Source organism: Leptodactylus fuscus, chromosome 1, assembly GCF_031893055.1.
Source record: "Leptodactylus fuscus isolate aLepFus1 chromosome 1, aLepFus1.hap2, whole genome shotgun sequence".
NCBI classification, from domain to species: Eukaryota; Metazoa; Chordata; class Amphibia; order Anura; family Leptodactylidae; genus Leptodactylus; species Leptodactylus fuscus.
Genome location: NC_134265.1, coordinates 191,383,076 through 191,403,804, shown reverse-complemented (window position 1 = coordinate 191,403,804; position 20,729 = coordinate 191,383,076). Strand labels below are relative to the sequence as shown.

Genomic DNA, 20,729 nt, shown 5'->3' with positions numbered 1-20,729 from the left:
TTATACTGCGTGGGATCACTGTAGAACGCTTATTATACTGTCTGGGGCCACAGTGGAGCATTATAGGGGAGTGTACTGTGGGGAGCCTATCATATTGTGTGAGGGGCATTTTTATACTGTCTTAGGCCACTATGGAGCATTATACAGAGGTGGAAAGCAGACTGTGAGGAGCATATTATACTGTGTGGGGCCACTGTGGAGTATTTTTCTGAGTGAGTGCTCTGGGGAGCATAATATACGTGTTGTGAGGGCAGGATCTGAGCTGCATATTATATTGTGTGGGGCATTATACTGTGTTGGGGCTCTGGGGAATAAATTATAATGTGTGGAACATTATATACCATGAGGGGCCATTATGGCAGACTCAGGGAAGTATTTTATACTGTGTTTGACCACTGTGGAAAGCTCAGGGGTGCATTTTATACTGTGGAGGGTACTGGGGAGCATTATATGCCATGTGGGCCCACTGTGGAAGGCTCACGGGAACATTTTATGCTGTGTAGGGTACTAGGGAGCATTATATACCATGTGGGGCCACTATGGAGTGCTCTGGCGTGCATTTCATACTATTTGGGGCCACTGTGGAGGGGCTCCGGGGAGCATTTTATGCTGATGGGGGAATTGTAGAGCAATATATACCATATTGAGCATTTCAGTGTTGGGGGAATCAAAATTCCTGGTGGTAACCCTGGGTGCTATGCCTGTATCACATCTCCCTCATAAGCTTACACGTATGTGTAGTGCTTCATGGCAGTTTCATTCCCCATACAGTACTGTGCCTGAACTGTCCATGGAGCAATTGAGGCAGTATTATAGGGGATACTGGGATAATATACTGGAAAAATATACCATAACTCCATAGTCTGCACATATGTAAGGTTTTAGTGGTGTAGCCTTATTATTAATTATTAAATCAGTAAAATTATTGTGCTTTTCCAGTTTATGTTATGATATGGTTGACTAGATGAATGAACCCAGTGCTAGCTGCATTTCTTCTGAAGGGTTAAATGATCATAAGTGGTGGGTACCTGCAATGAGTATCCAATCCGGTGGAATTCAGTCTGAGATGCTTGCTGCTTACTGGCTGGTTTGTCTCCCTGTATCTCTACACACAACCACACAGAGACACTCAGCTGTTTGCATCTAGACGCCAAGAGATACATTGAGGTAGCTACAATATAGGAAAATGAGCAACTCAGGGTTCGAAAACAAGGATGGACAAGAGGCTTTAAAGTATATCAGGTAAGACGTTTATCAGATGCCGTTTATAAGAGCCTTTGTGCATGAATTTAGAGAGATTCAGCTGCTAGGTGCTAATGTCAGGGGTGTGGGTTTATAGATGCCAATCTACAATATCCTAATCAAATAGGCTTTTTCTACAAATCTAAATCTGTCGCAAATGATAACTCTGCATCTGGGTATACTGTAATATGTGTGTACTTTACGGAGATTTTACCAAAATGGTTAACTGCTGCAGAAAACAATACCTCCAACGTGTTATGTATAATACTGTTTTTCTGCTGCCGAGGATGACAGCCTTAAGTGACATCTTCACTTTGAGCTGTTGTAGTGAAATGAACAATACGACAATCACTGTACAAGTGTCTTGGAAATGAAAAATTATGTGCACTTGGAGAGCCCATACTGTTAGGTTTAGAAAATGACTGACTAGCTTTCTCTCTACAGTACACAGATGTGACTCAACAGGTTTTCCTGAATAATAAACAATTGTTTTTTTTAGATTTTGTCCAAAACCTAACCCTATAACAATAAGTGTAATTTGCGAGTAATTGCTACAAGAAAAACTAAGAGACAATGGCGTACATTATACTGAAATTCATTGCTGGATTCTTTCTTGTCTATCAACCCTGGCTACAAAAAGTGCAAGAACTCCCTGAGGCCCAGGTGTCAAAATTGTCAGTGGCACAGGGTGCGAGTTGATATAAAATTATCATTAGTTAGAACATTGTTTTAAAATAGACTGGCTTCAGTCCTTTAAGACAAAATCCTATCTTTAGACATTGTAAGAATTACCCTTTTGAAAAACAAATTTGAAAATTCTGTAAGAATCAAAAAGTTTGTTGAAGCTGTTCCATATATTTGTCAGGACCACTTTCAGCAGTTTGATTCTTTTGTTTGATAAAGCGAGACACATTAATACAAGATGTCCCTTTAGGCTGTGTTTATACATTTAAATTTTTGCATACAGTTTTTGAAGCCAAAATCATAATGCTAAGGGAAAATATATAGGTCCAACTCCTGGGTGCTTCAAAAAAATGCGTTACCAAAACACGAATGTGGAAATTCAGCCTTAAGCTGACCATACACTTTCCATAGGAGTTGGCCAAAAAGAATCGGGTAGTTGAAACATCTGCCATCAGAGAGCCAAGAGGTGCGATGCATTACATGGTTTGCCTAACACATTAAAATTGGCAGGTTCAGCAGAAATATCTAAAGTGTATGGTCGACGTTAGGATCCTGTCATCTATAACATTTCTCCTACCTCATTGCTACAAACCTAGATAAATAGTGTTATCTACTGTAACAAAGCTGCTTCCCTTATGGCATGTTCCCTCCAGGTATTTTAATAGCTAATAACTAGTTCTCTAGAAGGAAAAACTGAAGAAATAAAAAATCCACCGTTACAAATTGCGATCTGAATATAACTTTATCTGATATATGCATATAACCATTAAGTCATAAATTATTCCAACACCATAGAGATCATAGGAGAGTGATTCATATTCGTGTTGATCATGAAGAGGGAATAATACATTGCTTTAAGCACTATAATTACTGGTTGCGATTTATCTGGCAAATAGTATATGATATTTATATTGAATTCAGTTATTTATTATTCATTTTGAGGCGGCAACAGCTGAGCCAGGAGAAAATGTGTAACATTATACAGTCAAATATGACTTTTGATTTATAATTCTTTATGTAACAAGGGAATACCAATGAGCAATTTATTCAAGTGCCAATGGGATAGCCATATTAGTTACAGCAGATATGGCCACTGGGTGACAGCATTGGGTCTGCGTGCCATATGTGATAACTCTTAGATATGAAATGCTACAGGGATATATTCATTAGGGGGCTGCATCACACCTGGTCCTAGCAGCTAAGAACATAGAGATGGGAACTTGGACACCGGGCTGGATTGTGGGTTAGTAAATTCAGGGTATAGCCAGTGAATGTTTGACTTTGTAGTAAATGATGTTTGGGAAGATGTTACAAGCATGGCCAGATTATTTTGAGGGCAAATAGATCATTCATTGTGGCTTCTACTATACAGTTCCTTCCAACCCTTCCAAGAAGAATAAGCTTCATCTGGCAGAACTTATCTCCAGGTTGATAAAAATCTTGGTCATACTTTAGTCTGACATGCCTAATCTTGTTCCCCTCAACAGTAAACTGTAGGGGGGCAGTAGGATTGAACTCATATACATTAGATTCCTTTTGGACTATGTTGACATGAGCCAAACTTGCCAATCTAATACCCAGCATAAATTGCTTAAAATGCTAATGAGAAGTGCCCAAACTAAAATGGCAAATCCAGATTTAATAACTGCTTTGAACATTTACTAATATATCCTAGGGCGTCACTATAGGTCCTGCAGAGGTAACAATCTACTGGGCACTGGAGCCTCAGGGAGCCTAAAGCCCTTTCTACAACGTAGGAAGACACCAGTATCATAAATAGTGCATGGTGAACCCCATTACATATTTTGCATTGGGGCCCAGGAATGTCAAATTATGGCTTATTGGATTGTTTTCTCATTATTAATTAAAATATTATTTCATTTCATCTTGCTAGCTTATGAAATCCTCTTTTCATTGTAGTTGGGACAAACGATTTAATATGTTAAATAAATATACACAAGAAAACATGAAATGTCGCGTGTTATTACTTGCCAAAATAGGAAAAGTGTGCAAATGCACAGAAAGAAAATGTGGACTCAATTGTACTGCGCTCAGTAAAATTAAGCGCAGTAAATTAGGTCCACATTTTTTTCTGCATTCTCATGTACCTTTCCGATTTTTGCAACTTTTCCTGGTTCACTTGAGCCATTTGGAACCAAGGGTTTGGACACCATTATTGCAAGCCGCTATATCAAAAACGCTACAGTTGTGTTACACACAACACCTCAACATAAGTATCAATCTGTGTGGGAATTGTGGGGTGAAATTGTTGGTACATCAAAAGGTTCCGCACAAAGGAGCGCCCTGTTGCATTTTTCTTTCCATATTTATTTTGCATATTTTTGGTCATTTTGTATATCCACCTTAATGCAATATGGTCATTGGTGATCTTTTGATGCACATACTAAACCTATTTCTTACTACTGGTCCACTACACACTACTAGACCTATAGTACCATTAAAGACATGTTCAATACCACCTCATCCAAACAGGGTTTCAGAAAGTCCTGGGAGCCGGGGGTGAAGCCTCAGTGATCATACATTTATCACCTTTCCTGTGGAGAAGTGATAAACACAGTTTCAGGCTTACCCCTTCTAAGGGAGCGTTCACACTACCGTCGGTGTCCGACATGTAGTGTCCGCTCCTAGTGTCCGCTCAAAATCTGTCACGGACACTAGGAGCGGACACTAGATGTGTCCGTGACACCTGTCATTCACTTGAATGGGCATCGGGTGCGTTCTTTTGCACTCCGTGCCCGTCCTTCCCTGTCCGCAAGAGAAGATGTCCGACTTCTCAAGCGGACAGAGGAACCCTGCATGCAGGGTTTTTCTGTCCGCTTGAGAAGTCGGACATCTTCTCTTGCGGACAGGGAAGGACGGGCACGGAGTGCAAAAGAACGCACCCGATGCCCATTCAAGTGAATGACAGGTGTCACGGACACATCTAGTGTCCGCTCCTAGTGTCCGTGACAGATTTTGAGCGGACACTAGGAGCGGACACTACATGTCGGACACAGACGGTAGTGTGAACGCCCCCTTACTGCAATTCCTTGCCTCAACAACAGCACTTGCAACATGGTGGCTCAGAGGTTAGCACTGCAGTGTTGGAGTCCTAGGTTTGAATCCTGCCTATTGCAACATCTGTAAGGAGTTTGTATGTTCTCCCGGTATTTGCGTGGGTTCCCTCCCATGCACCAAAGACAAATATTGATGGGGGGGGGGACAAAATCATTTTTGGCATGTAAACAAAGACCAGTGTGGGTCTACAGGAATATCATGGGGTTTGGAGCTGCAAGGGATCTCCTTGCAGACATATATCAAACACTGTTTTTGAGCCTTGCACCATGCCTTTAGGCATGACAGATGGGCTTAGGACATTTTTTTGTTATGCCAGCCATGGAACAAATAATAAGTAATTATGCAGATCTGTCATGATTAACGGAGAACTATCAGAAGTAAGATATGAAAGGCCCTTTTGTGCAGATGAACAGCCTGAAAAAACTGTTTTTCAATACCTTACTTTAGCCTCAACACTTTAAGTGAATGCTCACCTTTGCACAGCAAAATTCTATGTTGATTAACTTCTCAGTACATGACTATAGCCGTCAGAGACCCTTTTTCCTGATGCAGAGCTCCAAATCCCCAGCCTAGATATAAATATAGCAGATGACATTCTGGCTACAGAGAAAGCTTATTGTACTGCAAACTGCTATATATGGCATTTAATAGTAAAACATAACTGAACTTTCAAAGAACTTGATTTTCTGGCAGGATTTGTGTCATTTAAGCCTGGTTCACATCTGCGTTCGGTATTCCGTTCAGGGAGTCTGCATGGGGACCCTCCCGAACATAATACTGAACGCATTGACAAGCGGTGAGCAATGAAAGCACACAGACCCCATAGACTATAATGGGGTCTGTGTGTTTTCCGCGTGATGCCTGCAGGAGTCATGCGGAGAGGAAAGTAGTTCATGAAGTACTTTTCTCTCTGCATGTTCCGTGTCGAAACCGCGTGGAAAACACACGGTCCCCATTATAGTCTAGGGGTCTGTGTGCTATATGTTCGGTATTCCATTCGGGGGGTCCCCATGTGGGAATGCAGATGTGAACCGTGATTTTGATTTAGGTCATAATTGCTCAGCCCTGGTATAACACTGTCAGGGCTCCTAGGAACCTATCTATCCAATTTCTAGATCTGTAAGGCCGGGTTCACTCAGGGTTTATTGGGCCGGATTTTGACACAGAATCCGTGTCAGAATCCGGCTCAAAAAATCTCCTCCCATTGAAATCAATGGAAGGAGGTAATTTCCTTTTTCCGCGAATGGTTTGCTCCCGATCGCAGAAAAAATAAGCCAGCTACCCTTTCTTCAGGCGGACTCCACGGCTAAACGTTTGTCTCGCGACACCTCCCTCTCAACTAGGCCCATTCATTTGGGCCTAATCCAGAGCAGAATGCACTGGCATCCAGTCACCGCTAGCGATTATTTGGACCGGAATCTGAGGCGGCCTCCGCGTCAAATTCCGGTCCAAAAAACTCACATGTGAACTTACCCTTTACTTTCACATTTGCGTTGTAGCCTTTATTTGTAAACTCCATTACAGTGTGCATGCAAAATTGCCAGACGGAAAAGTCCTGCAAGTCCAATTTTTTTCATCCAGCTGTTTCAGTTTTAATAGGGTCCGCTAGGCTATGTATTTAACCGTTGTTTCAGTAGCCTGCCTATCCATCGTTCTGGTCCTTAAAACAAAGGGTAGGCCGAAGCTAGTCTGAACCAACGCAAACACAGCCAAATAAAAGTGACAAAAACAAATAAAAGAGACATGTATGTTTATGGCAAAACGGATGGTAAGCAGTTTATACAAACTCCTAGATTAACCATACACTTTGCTGACACTCGCATTTAAATGTTTTAAAAGTTACCGTGACATACATTTTTCTCAAGGTGCACGACCAGGTGGAGGATGTGCCTCATTTATGAAGAATTGTGTGCATCGTCATATATGAGGTGCATCCACCACTGGCTCTCGTGCAATGATAATATATAATCTAGAATTAATCAGTGTGTCTCTTACTTCTAAGGGAAAGCTCCTGTGACCCCACAACAGAGAGCAGGTATAGCCACATCCAGGTACATAGTGGATCACCCCCTCTATAATGTGAAATAGCCTGGAATCAATCTGTGTGTCAACTACTTGTAAAGCCTCGTTCACATCTGCATCAGTAATCCATCTGGGGGAGTCTGCATGGGAACTCCCCCGAAAAGACTACCAAATGCCTTTGCAATCAGTGTGCAGTGAAAGCACACGGATCCCCATAGACTATAATGGGGTCTGTGTGGTTGCCGCGAGATCTCTGCAAGGAACATAAGGACAGGAAAGTACTTTACAATCTACTTTCCTGTCCGCATGATTCATGCGGGCAGCGCACGGACCCCATTATAGTCTATGGGGTCCGTGTGCTTTCACTGCACACCGCTTGCAGTTGTGTTGAGTATTCCATTCGGGGGGTCCCCATGCGGACTCCCCAAACGGAATACCGAACACAGATGTGAACGAAGGGTAAGGGAAAGAACCTCTGACTTCAGAACTGACTGCAGTTATAATTACATAAAGTTAAATAGTGTGCTTTACCCTAACCCCAACATTCCCACAACTGTGAACCTAAGGGTGCATTCACACTACGTTTCCTGAAGCTTATTCTGAACGTAAAACATGTTCAGAATAAGCTGCGTATAAAGCAGCTCCATTCATTTCTATGGGAGCCGGCATACGAGCGCTCCCCATAGAAATGAATGGGCTGCTTCTTTCACTGCGAGCAGTCCCATTGAAGTGAATGGGAAGTGCTGGCGTGTACGGCTCGGCATGAGCAGAGCTTGCCGTACACGCCGGCACTTCCCATTCACTTCAATGGGACTGCTCGCAGTGAAAGAAGCAGCCCATTCATTTCTATGGGGAGCGCTCGTATGCCGGCTCCCATAGAAATGAATGGAGCTGCTTTATACGCCGCTTATTCTGAACATGTTTTGCGTTCAGAATAAGCTTCAGGAAACGTAGTGTGAATGCACCCTAAGTTCGTAAACTGGCTGGATTTACCAGTCTGAACAGTATGCTGGGATTGACTCCTAGCGTAATAGTTATGTAAGATCCTAGGAGTCCCTGTCTCCCAGCAACATACTGTCTTGCACTGATTATAGTATCCTGTACTACCAGCATACTGTTCAGGATGGTAAATCCGGCCAACACATGAACCGAATTTCCTGGATGAAATTCGGTCATGTGAATGTGGGGTAAGGTTAAGACTACACAGTGACTTTTGTTGCGACTCCTGTTGTTCAACCAAAGATCACCAGGTTACCTTGTGATTCCTTCAGTGATGTTAGTGAATGTAGTTGCATTGCACATTCATTGTGCCACAACCATATACTTTCTAGTTGCAAGAATGTTGAGCATTATTTGACTGGACACGGTGTTGCAATGTGACTTCATTCACTAACATTAATGAAGAGTGTCCCAGGGCAATCTAACAATCTTTGGTCACATAATGGGGGTTGTGGCCAAACCGCTGTGGAACCCTAGCTTATCAAGGCACTTTATAAACCCTGGCCCAATGTGCCTTTCAGCATCAATTTAAACACTAAATTTCTTCACTATGTTTATACAAATGGAACCATGTTGCCAATATGCAACATGTATAGGGCTAAAATGCTTTTGTTTGGATTGAAGAGAAGACGTATTTTCACCCAGTGCCCTGGCCCTCTCCATGGTATTATTATAGTTATAAATAAACATGACAAACAGCTAATTGCCCGTATTCTCGCTCCAAAATGGGACATAGCTTCCAGCTGGCACGAGCAGGACTCTCATTTCAGCACAATCTACAAAAAGTTTCTATGTGCGTTGGAAGATTCAACAAAATCTTAGGCTACAGACTCATGACGGTGAAAAAGTGAACGTTGAAAACAGATGAACTGTCCATTTTCCTTAACTGTGTCACATATTTTTCATCAGTTTTTAAGAAACGTCTTGCCATGCCCCCGGGGGGGGGGGGGGGCGGCGTTTTTGCTGACCTAAGCCAGTCCAGGACAAGCTGTCCTGGACTGGCTTAGCGCCACCGTCTCGGCAGCCCGGCATGGGAAGTGACCAGTGGATTGGGGAGGCCCTGTGGATGCAGCGCTGCTCCACCGGCCTCCCCTCACGCTCAGGCAGAGAGCCGGTCCTCTCCCTGCCTGCTCTCTGCCTGCTAACGCCGCCCTGTCCGCTCCGTCCCGCCCCCCATCGCTCCACCCCGCCCCCCCATTCGCTCCGCCCAACGGTTTTGGAAATCGAAGCATGTCCGCGCTGCGATTTTTTCCACAAAGTAGGCATGGAATTCGCATGAATCCCATCCACTTTGCAAGTACTGTAAAATGCCGCAATTTTTCCCGTCTAAATAACAGGGGACGATAATTCCTTAGGATTTTCAACATAGCCTTTCAATTACCTTTATTGCACAAGAGAAACTCGAGCAAAAACATGATGAAATACTCAACAGAAAACTCATATGAATTTCCGCTGCATGAAACTAAAAAACGCGATGAAAAATGCATGTACATGCGCGTTTTTTTCCGCGACAGAAAACGCAGCGTTTTCTCTGTGTTTTTTTCCACTGTGTTTTTTTGCTGTGCTTCCGCCCAGTGAGGCCTTAGCCTTAGGGAGACTTTTTTTAGAGGCTGATTTTGAGGCGGATTCAGTGTCAAAATCAGCGCCAAAAAACTCAGTGTGCACTGACCCTTAGGCTTAGGCCCCACGGGCCATATCTGCAGCACTAAAGCGCTGCGGGAAGAACCGCTGCGTGAACGCATTGCGGTTCTTTCCACAGCGCTTTTAAGAGAAAGTTCACAGAGTTTTCCTCTGCGGACTTTCTCTTAACATTATATCTACGGGAATGCCACCGGTGTTTCCGTAGATATAATTGACATGCTGCGATTTGCAAATCGCAGCGTGTCCGCGCTGCGATCTTTTCCGCAAAGTGGGGATTCGCATGAATCCCATCCGCTTTGCCTGCACTGTACAATGCAGCGATATTTCCTGCAGCGTCTCCGCTGCGGGCAAATTGCAGCGTTTCTGGTCTGTGGGGCCCCGGCCTTATAGAGGATGAATCTGAGCAGCAGATAGGGGAGGTAACCTAAAGCAAAATGTGAAGCCTGGGAAGGATAAAGAATGCCTCCATAGCACTTTATCTAATTTGCATGAATTAACAAGGATTTTCTTGAAAATGCAGCTACAATTCTGAGAAGGAAAGGTATATTTGGGAAGTGTGCAAAGAACACTACAAGGTACTGGGATTAGTTTTATTACAAATTTCCTGCTGACAGACTTCCTTTGAGTCTGTCAGGCAACTGTTCATGAAAAAGTCAGATTTATCAAAGTATCTACAGATTTATCAAAGTGTTATTAGAGAGTGTGGTCTAATTTTACAACTCGTATTTAGGGTTAAGCCGATCTTGAGATTTCATGAAATTTGGGCATGGCATAAGTTGTGACACGATCTGCCCAATTTCTGGTGTAAACAAAGCCAATAAATATGAATAGGGTTGAGCGATCGCGATCGGGTTCCGATCCCGCCTAAAAAAGATCAGGAATGGAATTCCGATCCTGATCGCTCAACTTACCTGCACAGATCCACTGCCGCTGTCACTCCCCATTCTTCTCGGTCTGGTCTTCTCTCATTCACATGTTTTCAGAGCACTGTGCGTGCCTCTGCCTCCCAGGCTAGTGTTACTGAAGCTGGGAGTAGGCAGGGCTTGTTGTGGCTTAAGAGAATGTGGGTTGGTACAGGGCGGGGAGACGTGAGTGCATCACTCACGTCTCCCCTCCCAGTACCCACCCACACTCTCCTAAACCACAAGCCTCACCTTCTTCCTAGGTCTGTAACACTAGCCTGGGAGGCGGGGCCACGCACAGCGCTCTGAAAGCATGTGAATGAGAGAGGAATGGACCAAGAAGAAGGGAAGGGGAGAAGAAGGGGAGCAACAGCGGCAGCGGATCTGTGCAGGTAAGTTGAGCGATCAGGATCAAAATTCCGTTCCCTATCTTAGATATGATTATGTTCATGAGAAAACACCTTTAAGGCTAAGGCCTTGCAGAACTCCTGTAGCAAAAAAGTGCTGCGGGAAAAACTACGATGGCAATGCATCGTGGTTTTTCCCGCAGCGCTTTAGAGAGAAAGTTTGCAGAGGTTTCCTCAGCAGACTTTCTGTTTAAATTATACCTATGGGGAAATTGCTGGCGTTTCTGTAGGTATAGTTGACATGCTGCAATTTCCAAAACCGTGCTGGTTTTGGAAATCACAGTGTGTCCGCTCTGCAGTTTTTACCACAAAGTGGCCATGAGATTACATATAATCCCCATCCACTTTGCCCTTACTGTAAAATTCCGCAATTTTTCCTGTGGCTTTTGTTTCATGGGCCCCCGACCTAAGCCAGTTTTCTGAGGTAGATGAAGGCACATCCCAAGCATGCCCTTGCCACACTCCTTTTTCAAGAAAGTGGTGTAGGCAGTGCAAGAACACCAGTTCTGACAATTTATATTACTGCTGACTTTTACAGTTGCAAACCTTGCATAATATAATAATACATCTGCCCCTATATTTATTTAACTATATTATTTATTGAAGATTTTTCTACAATATCAAAAACAAAGAAGGAAAACTATAAGAAGTATCACACAATAAATCCAAGTGTACAAAGCAATTAGGAGATAGTAAAATAACAGAAGTATGGCAATCAGACTAGAGACAGACCATCTGCCCATATATTTAATATGTTTTAGACACTTTGCAACATTTTTTGTGCCTTGCTTGACAGGGGACATGGTTTGTTTTAAACGAGCCATGGCTTGTCTGAAAGAAGTGTGACTTGAAGGCGTTTTCTGGGCAAATTCTTTTTTTTAAAGGTCAGTTATCGCTATTAATGGTTTAATAAGTGCACCCAAATACTTTTAGCAGTGTTTTCAATGATTTTTGGGCGTCTCTGGGAGCTCCTGGAATCCTCTGCATTTGTTTACTTGGTGTAGCTTCCTGCTGTCAGTTGTAGGCGGTTTCACACTACCTCCTCTTACTCTCTCCACCTTCTTCTCTCCCTCCCTCACACCCCCTCCCTGTCTTTCTAGTTATGCTGCCCACTACTAGTCCTTCCCAATTAACTCAGCCCAGCCCCCCGCCCCATCATACTTACCTGTCTTCCTGTCCAGTTTTTCTTTCTGCGAGGACGTCTCCTTTTCTTCTTTGACTCTGCCAGTGCTTGTGCAGGCTGGAGGTACCTCTGACACCTGCACAGGAGACATGGAGTGCCCGACTATGGGGCAAGGCCAGGACTATTGTGAATCCTCCAGCAGAGTCGAAGAAGAAGAGGAGCCATCTCCGCAGAACGGAAATCTGGACAGGAAGATAGGTAAGTATGATGGGGTGTGGTAGCGAGCTGAGACAGTTGGGAAGGCTTAGTAGTGGGCAGAATAGCTAGGGATGTTGTTGGGGGTGGGGGTGGGGTATTGGTGACATTTCATTTCCGGAAACAAGGAAAGGTAACGTCACCGGATAATCAGAAAATGTGCTTGGGGTAGATATGTGTAAATATACATTTTTGATAAAGTATATAATTTAGAAAGTAGGCGGGGAGAGGATCTTTAGATTAGTGTAGAAAATGCATTTTATTGCGGACAACCCCTTTAAGATGTGACATTCTTTAACACAAACTTGGCAAACTTTTAGTCCAATTTTTTTTGTTAAAAATCCAAACTATTAAGAGGTACAAACTTAATGGAAACCCTGCATGCAGGGTTCTTCTGTCCGCTTGAGAAGTCGGACATCTTCTCTTGCGGACAGGGAAGGATGGGCACGGAGTGCAAAAGAACGCACCCGATGCCCATTCAAGTGAATGACAGGTGTCACGGACACAGCTAGTGTCCGCTCCTAATGTCCGTGACAGATTTTGAGCGGACACTAGGAGCGGACACTACATGTCGGACACCGACGGTAGTGTGAACGCCCCCTTACAGTTTAGCGTCATCACTGGTCGGTATCCCCTTCCTGCTGCAGGCATTTTTCAATTTTATTTTATTGACTTCTTGTCTATTTACCTTTTCGTTCACAGAACTGTATGAGAGCTTTATGTTTGTGGCACTTGTGTAAATTGGGCTTCATAATGGTACTATTTAATATTCCACACAATATACTGGGAAGCTGGAAAAAAATAGTATCCAACTTGTATTTGGATGCGAAAAAGGGCCTTTTCAAGTCTAAAATGCATTATCTAAATAAAGAGTAGTGAATACATCCCAAGATCTGGATTGCCATATTTAGCAGGATTTTATTTTTCACTACAATTTGTTTCAAGTTGAAAGTTGTCACACTGTTGACTGTCACCTGTGCAAGTTAACCCACTGTGTCACACTCTGGCCATTTGGGAGCGCACTACTTCATAACTCATTGTGAAGCATGTAATTCAGTTCACACATCTGTGTTCTGTCTGTGACATGTGACCTACAGTATACACGCACATGGATTTAAATCTGGCGACTAAAATTTTGATTTGGCTCCTAAATTTTTCAGTTTGTTCCCTAAGTATTTTTTTTTTTAGTCTGGAGCACTTTGTATTGAGTTTGATCAGTTAAAAATGGACAATGAATGGTTGACATCTGTCTGCTGTTTGTTTTTATCACTAACCTATAGACTTTAATGAACATCCGTGATCATTAAAATGCAGCTAAATAGAACGTCTCTGTTTTTCATTTTATGGACTCACAGAGCGGTTTACTGACTTCTTGAGGAACAGATTAAACCCATAATGGCACACGTATGGTGATGTATTGATCTAATAAACAGCTACAGGGAAATAAAAGATAACCTGAGCATGCTCATCCTGCATGAAGGTGGACTACAGTATGTATCCAGTAGGAACAGGGGTAGAGAAAAGGGGATTTCATTGGGCTTTATCTAGTGACATATGTGATTCATTCTAGTGATAGTGAAGAAAATGCACACTGACCCTCTTATTTTTGCTTTTTCTGCAAACCATTTATTTTAGTCATATCAAGCTTGCATATCATCAGCAATATAATTGGAAAGATAACAAGTAGCCAACAAATAATGTAGCAATAATATTAGCATCATGACTATCAGAGTACATTAATATTTTACTGGAAATACTAGCTCATCCTTAGGAAAAAATACATGTAGTCCTAAAAGATTGCATTCAGTAAACAGATAGATGAATGGTCCACAGCCTGGTGCCTACTGTTCCATAATCTCTGGTCAAAAAGCTAAACTATCTTTGTTGCCCATAGTGACCAGTCACGATGCAGCTTTCATTTTTCAGGAGCAGAAAACTAAATGGAAACTGTGCTGTGATAGGTTGTTATGGGCAACTGTGAAAAATTGCAATTTTAATTTTTTTGCTGCATGTTCATTCATAGAAAAAAAATTAATGCAACACTAAAGGATTAAAAATGTTTGCTACATGACTTGATAAATCCATTGACCACTGTAGTTTCCAATTTGGTGCATGTGTCTGTGGTTTCTCCTTTGCTGCCAGTTCAGGGGTTTTGCAAAAGTGGCATGAGGTCCAAAAACCAAACTGTGCTCCAAAAACCAAATAGTGCTCCTTCCCTACTTTGTCCGTCTGGGTGCACAGACAGCAATTTATACCCACATATGGCATTTTTAAGTACCTTATCCTGGGCTTAGTAGTGTCATATATGTGGGCATAAACTGCAGTGTGCATATGTAAGGAGCACTAAGTGGGTTTTTGGACGCTATGTCACATTTGCATAGAGCATAAAATGTCCCACTTCTTGGGGAATTCCAATTTACTGGCACCTCTAAGGCACTGCAAAAACAATATGGTGTACAGAAACCAATCCCCTCTAAATCTGTATTCCAAAGGCTATTAGCGCAATTTTCCAACTTTAGCAATTTTCTAAAGCAATTTTGCTAAAATTGTATTGGGGCTTCCTTGATTACTCTCCCATAATCCGGTACTTGACTGGGAAAAAGGGGAACTGGTTAAATGGAGCTCTAAATATAATGCTTCATGCTTTACCTCACCTGTCTCCACAGTGGCCCCCACAGAGTATAAAGTGCTCCACAGTGGCCTCACACAGTATGAAATGCTCCTCACAATGGCCTCAAACAGTATAAAATGCTTTCATGACTCCCCCTTAAGACTCTTCAGGCAAACATCACGAAATTCAATGAATATTTGTAATTTCTGGCACTCCAATTATGCCTTATGCTATTATTATATGTGAATACCTTCACTATTTGTATAATAATTGGAGGCCCAGGGGAGGTGATGGAAAATAATAAAGACTTATTCTGACCTTATCTCACCTCTCCTGATCATCCTCACTCCATCCAGGTGTCTTCAAAGTCCTCTTCTACCTGTGACTCAGGTCAAGTTCCCCACTACGTCACTACTGGGGCCTGTGTTTGGACCTCAGGGGTCATGTGGAGTGCACTGACATCATTACACTGGTGTGCCCCACGTGACTGCTGGGGCTTCAGTTACAGGCAGGAAAAGCCCTAAGAAGATGCTGGGAGCCACTGGAGTCCCAAGAGAGGTGAGTGTAAGTATTTATTATGTTTAATCACCTCCCCTGGGCCTCTGATTATTATAGTCTGGGGCCTGAGACCTCCCCAGTATATAATAATAGCACTATTGGAAAGGGGCCAATGTAATGCCTGGCCCCTTTCCATTAGCAACATGTATAGTAGTTGGGGAACCAAGCTTTCCCCGATCGCTATCACGGTGCTGCGGGGCCCCGGCCATCTCCAGAGGGCCACATGGCACTCCGATTGCGGTAGGAACTCCGTGATCATTATGCTATTAAAAAAAGCAGTGGGGGGCATGGGGCTCATCAGGGGATTCACACAGACCACAATATTTCATAACATATTTGGGTGATATGACTGCATTTGTCTGTCTGAAAGCAGAACATTTTACATTTTGAAATTTGCTGATTTTTCCCATAAAGAAATGCAAAAAACATCAAGATATGCTTACCTCTTTTTAAATTTGTAGATGATTAAAAGTTAAACATTTTTGCAGCTATAAGTAATTAAACATTTTGCAGAGTTGTAAAAAAATTTCTCTAAATATCTTGTGGTGACAGTCTTGTTGTCTTGATTGCCAGTGGATACGACCATGAATGCAGGACCTTTCTAAGGTCAGAAAATCAGCCATGATTTCCTTATTGTGGCTTCTGATACATGTAGTGTCCCTGCCTGATAATCCAGCTACAATAAGAAAATCATAGCTGGGTTCCTGACAAGTCCCAGACCATAGAAAGTTTCTGCATTTGTGGTCATATCCATGGCAACCGATCAAGATAACTGACTGTCGCCGCTAAGATGGTTAGAGAAAATCTTTAAAACTCTGCAGAATTTTCAACTACTTATATTTGTATAAATGTTTAACTTTTATTATCTACAAATATAGATATGATTATGTTCCTGGGAATACCCCTTTCAGGCACTTTTTGGCTATGTCTAATAAATTTGGAAATGTTTTCTTCTTTCTTTTTTGATGCTTTAGTAGCATCAGTAATACGTTTTCCCTCCTTCTGTCTAATTTTATATGCTTTATATGCTTTCTATCAGCTGCACGTCTTAATGCCTTTTAAAAGTAGTCTTCATTTCTTTTACTATATTACTTACTTCTTTAGCAAACCATAGCGGTCTCTTTCTCCTTCTGCTCTTGTTAGTCTGCCGGACATACCGCATAGTTGCCTTTAAGATGGCCTCTTTTAAGTAGTGTCCACTGAGCATACACTCCTGATGTTTTATTTCGCCCTTTGAACTCCTTTGTTAAACATTCTCTTATTTCCATGAAATTTGTCCTTCTAAAAGGTAATACTTTTGTAGTAGTGTATCATTGTTCCCAGACAGTTTTTATAAGCCATATACAACCATAGACATTGGTGGTCACTCAGTGGCGTAACTAGGAATGGCGGGGCCTCGTGGTGAACCTTTGACATGGGCCCCCCAATCCCCCCCCCCCGGCTGACATCGAAAACCCCGACCAACGCCGAAAACCCCGCACAACCCCACACACAGGCCACTCACAACTTAATTCCAAGCCGTTGCCACTGGTTCCTGTGTAATGACTGGGAACTGATACTGCACTAACCTTCCACTGAAATCAATGGGAGCAGAGCTGCAGTACTGGTACCTGGCCACTATACCGGGCAGGAAGCCAACTGCTTCTGGCTATATGCAGTTCATAGTATGGACATCTGAAGTGCCCAGCCCATTTGTTAGAATTATGACTCAATAATTTGGCACATCTCAAGATGTCCATGCACTAGAATCTGCAGTCTGTGCATGGCATATATTATAAAAAAAAATATTGGCACTTATATATTTCAACCAACCCTGCCCACCCACTTTTTTAAGCAGCATGAGTGTTGAAAAAACAAGACAAGGTGCTATTTTTGGAATAAAAACTTTTCTACTAGAAATCTAGCATATCCAAACTGCTGCCTCCACCCCTTGGCAGAAGAAGCAACACTTGGATTGGTTGCATTTCAGCCCATTAGGTCCTTCATTTTTTCTGAAGTTAAAAGGACAGAAAGTTTGTAGTGGACTCTTATCCCCTCCTATGGAAATAACATGCTAATGCTGGGTTCACACCTGCACCCCATCTACTTTTTCAGGTTTCTGTCTTCTGCCTACAGAAGACAGAAACCTGGCAGACCGTGTCCGGCCGTGAGTGCCGGTGAGCATTTTGTGCTCTCTGTGGCGAAACCGGTTTGTTTTTTTTAACAGCGCACAGATGTGAACAAGCCCTAATTTGGGTGAATCACACTTCCATGCTTGTGCTCATTACCCTACATGGTTAAATGACCAGATATAAACACAGGGCCTGTAAGCTAAATCTTTCTTGATCAATTATTTATCATTCATTGCTAGAGGTATTATAACCCTCAGTGCCATATCATTAGATCAGAGCAGCCCTTTTTAAAATGCTAACATAATATCCGTCTTTACTGCCCCTATACAGTAATATTGCCCCTTTACAGGCCCCATACAGTGCAAGTGCCCCCTATGTGCTCACAAAAAAAAAAAATCATTTCGGAACCCCCACAACATTGAAATGGTCCACAACATTGAAGGGCATACATAAGATGGAATTTGATGTAATAGTAGTATCAGGGAACAGAGGAGTGCGCAAGATGTCGATGAAATGGAAATATTGTAATTCAGCTTTTAAAAATATACAGAACATTATTCATCAAAGCAATTGGTATGAAAATAACATTGGTCTCATCTGACATATCTGAAGAGAGCACTTAGCCCCCTTGCACACAACTGTATGAATGGTCAATGTGTTGTCTGGGTTTCTCCTGGATATCACATTGAACCATTCATTTCTATGGGCCAGTAAACATGACCTTGAATTACACGAACATGTATGTGGGCTGACAGTTCGGGCCACAAAATATGGAAGAGGTCCTATCCCTGTCCAATTTTGCAGCCCTGCTTCCGCGGCTCCTATTCATTGAATGAAAGAGGCTGCTGGTGTGTTCATTCACGGCCGCTGGTTAGCACATGGTCATGTGCAACCGGCTTAAGGGTAATGCCACAAGGAGCAGCAATGGCATTAATAGCCTTGCATTGGCTTTATGGTAAAACTACCTTTTAGCTGAAGCTATAGATCCAGGGTTCCAGATTGCAAACAAATATAGAACACATATATAGACTTAGCATAGTATTTTTCATTAGCTTAATTACAGCACAACGGATGTATTGGAAGTCTTTAAGAACCAGTCCCTCCCTGCAAATGGAAAAGAAAACATGCTATGTCTTAATGAAACAGCTTCCTGCTGGCTATACTGAAAGTTATTTCTTTATATAAATGGTGAATGAGGATACACAGATACATAAAATGAGATATAGATAGATAGATAGATAGATAGATACGATAGATAGATAGATAGCTAGCTAGATAGATAGATAAATAGATATGTACATATGCTAGATAAGATAGATAGATAAGAGACATAGATACTGTAGATAGATAGATACAGTGTTGGCCAAAGTATTGGCACCCCTGCAATTCTGTCAGATAATACTCATTTTCTTCCAGAAAATGATTGCAATCACAAATTCTTTGGTATTATTATCTTCATTTAATTTGTCTTCAATGGAAAACCACAAAAAGAATAGTCAAAAAGCCAAATTGGATATAATTCCACAGCAAACATAAAAAAGGGGGTGGACAAAAGTATTGGCACTGTTTGAAAAATCATGTGATGCTTCTCTAATTTGTGTAATTAACAGCACCTGTTACTTACCTGAGGCACCTAACAGGTGGTGGCAATAACTAAATCACACTTGCAGCCAGTTGAAATGGATTAAAGTTGACTCAACCTCTGTCCTGTGTCCTTGTGTGTACAACATTAAGCATGGAGAAAAGAAAGAAGACCAAAGAACGGTCTGAGGACTTGTGAAGCAAAATTGTGAGGAAGCATGAGCAATCTCAAGGCTACAAGTCCATCTCCAAAGACCTGAATGTTCCTGCGTCTACCATTCGCAGTGTCATCAAGAAGTTTAAAGCCCATGGCACTGTGGCTAACCTCCCTAGATGTGGACAGAAAAGAAAAATTGACGAGAGATTTCAACGCAAGATTGTGCGGATGATGGATAAAGAACCTCGACTAACATCCAAACAAGTTCAAGCTGCCCTGCAGTCCGAAGGTGCAACAGTGTCAACCCATACTATCCGTCGGCGTCTGAATGAAAAGGGACTGTATGGTAGGATACTCAGGAAGACCCCACTTCTTACCCAGAGACATAAAAAAGCCAGGCTGGAGTTTGCCAAAACTTACCTGAGAAAGCCAAAAACGTTTTGGAAGAATGTTCTGTGGTCAGATGAGACAAAAGTAGAGCTTTTTGGGAAAAGGCATCAACATAGAGTTTACCGGAAAAAAAAAGAGGCCTTCAAAGAAAAGAACACGGTCCCTACAGTCAAACATGGTGGAGGTTCCCTGATGTTTTGGGGTTGCTTTGCTGCCTCTGGCACTGGATTGCTTGACCGTGTGCATGGCATTATGAAGTCTTAAGACTACCAACAAATTTTGCAGCATAATGTAGGGCCCAGTGTTAGAAAGCTGGGTCTCCCTCAGAGGTCATGGGTCTTCCAGCAGGACAATGACCCAAAACACACTTCATAAAACACTAGAAAATGGTTTGAGAGAAAGCACTGGAGACTTCTAAAGTGGCCAGCAATGAGTCCAGACCTGAATCCCATAGAGCACCTGTGGGGGAGAGATCTCAGAATGGCAGTTTGGAGAAGGCATCCTTCACATCTCAGGGACCAGGAGCAGTTTGCCAAAGAAGAATGGTCTAAAATTCCAGCAGAGCATTGTAAGAAACTCATTGCTGGTTACCGGAAGCGGTTGTTCACAGTTATTTTGTCTAAATGTTGTGCTACCAAGTATTAGGCTGAGGGTGCCAATGCTTTTGTCTGGCCCATTTTTTGAGTTTTGTGTAAAATGATCAATGATTTGACTTTTTTTTTCATTCTCTTATGTGTTTTTTCATTGCAAGTAAAATAAATGAAGATATTAATACCAAAGAGTTTGTGCTTGCAATAATTTTCTAGAAGAACATGAGTATTATCTGACAGAATTGCAGGGGTGCCAATACTTTTGGCCAACACTGTATGATAGATAGATAGATAGATAGATAGATAGATAGATAGATAGATAGATAGATAGATAGTCTGACTGATTTATATGAGTTATATAGACAGATGATGACTAGA

The 20,729-nt window shown here is 42.2% G+C and overlaps 1 protein-coding gene across 1 annotated transcript in view; it reads left to right on the top strand.

Moving 5' to 3' along the window:
- The first annotated feature begins 1,110 nt into the window (after window positions 1–1,110).
- Window positions 1,111–20,729, top strand: part of YJEFN3 (YjeF N-terminal domain containing 3) — a 132,658-nt gene continuing 113,039 nt past the window's right edge. Inside the window, exon 1 of the mRNA XM_075280512.1 lies at window positions 1,111–1,242. Within this exon, the coding sequence (XP_075136613.1) occupies window positions 1,187–1,242 (56 nt within the window). The 5' untranslated portion in view covers window positions 1,111–1,186. The remainder of the gene's footprint in view (window positions 1,243–20,729) is intronic.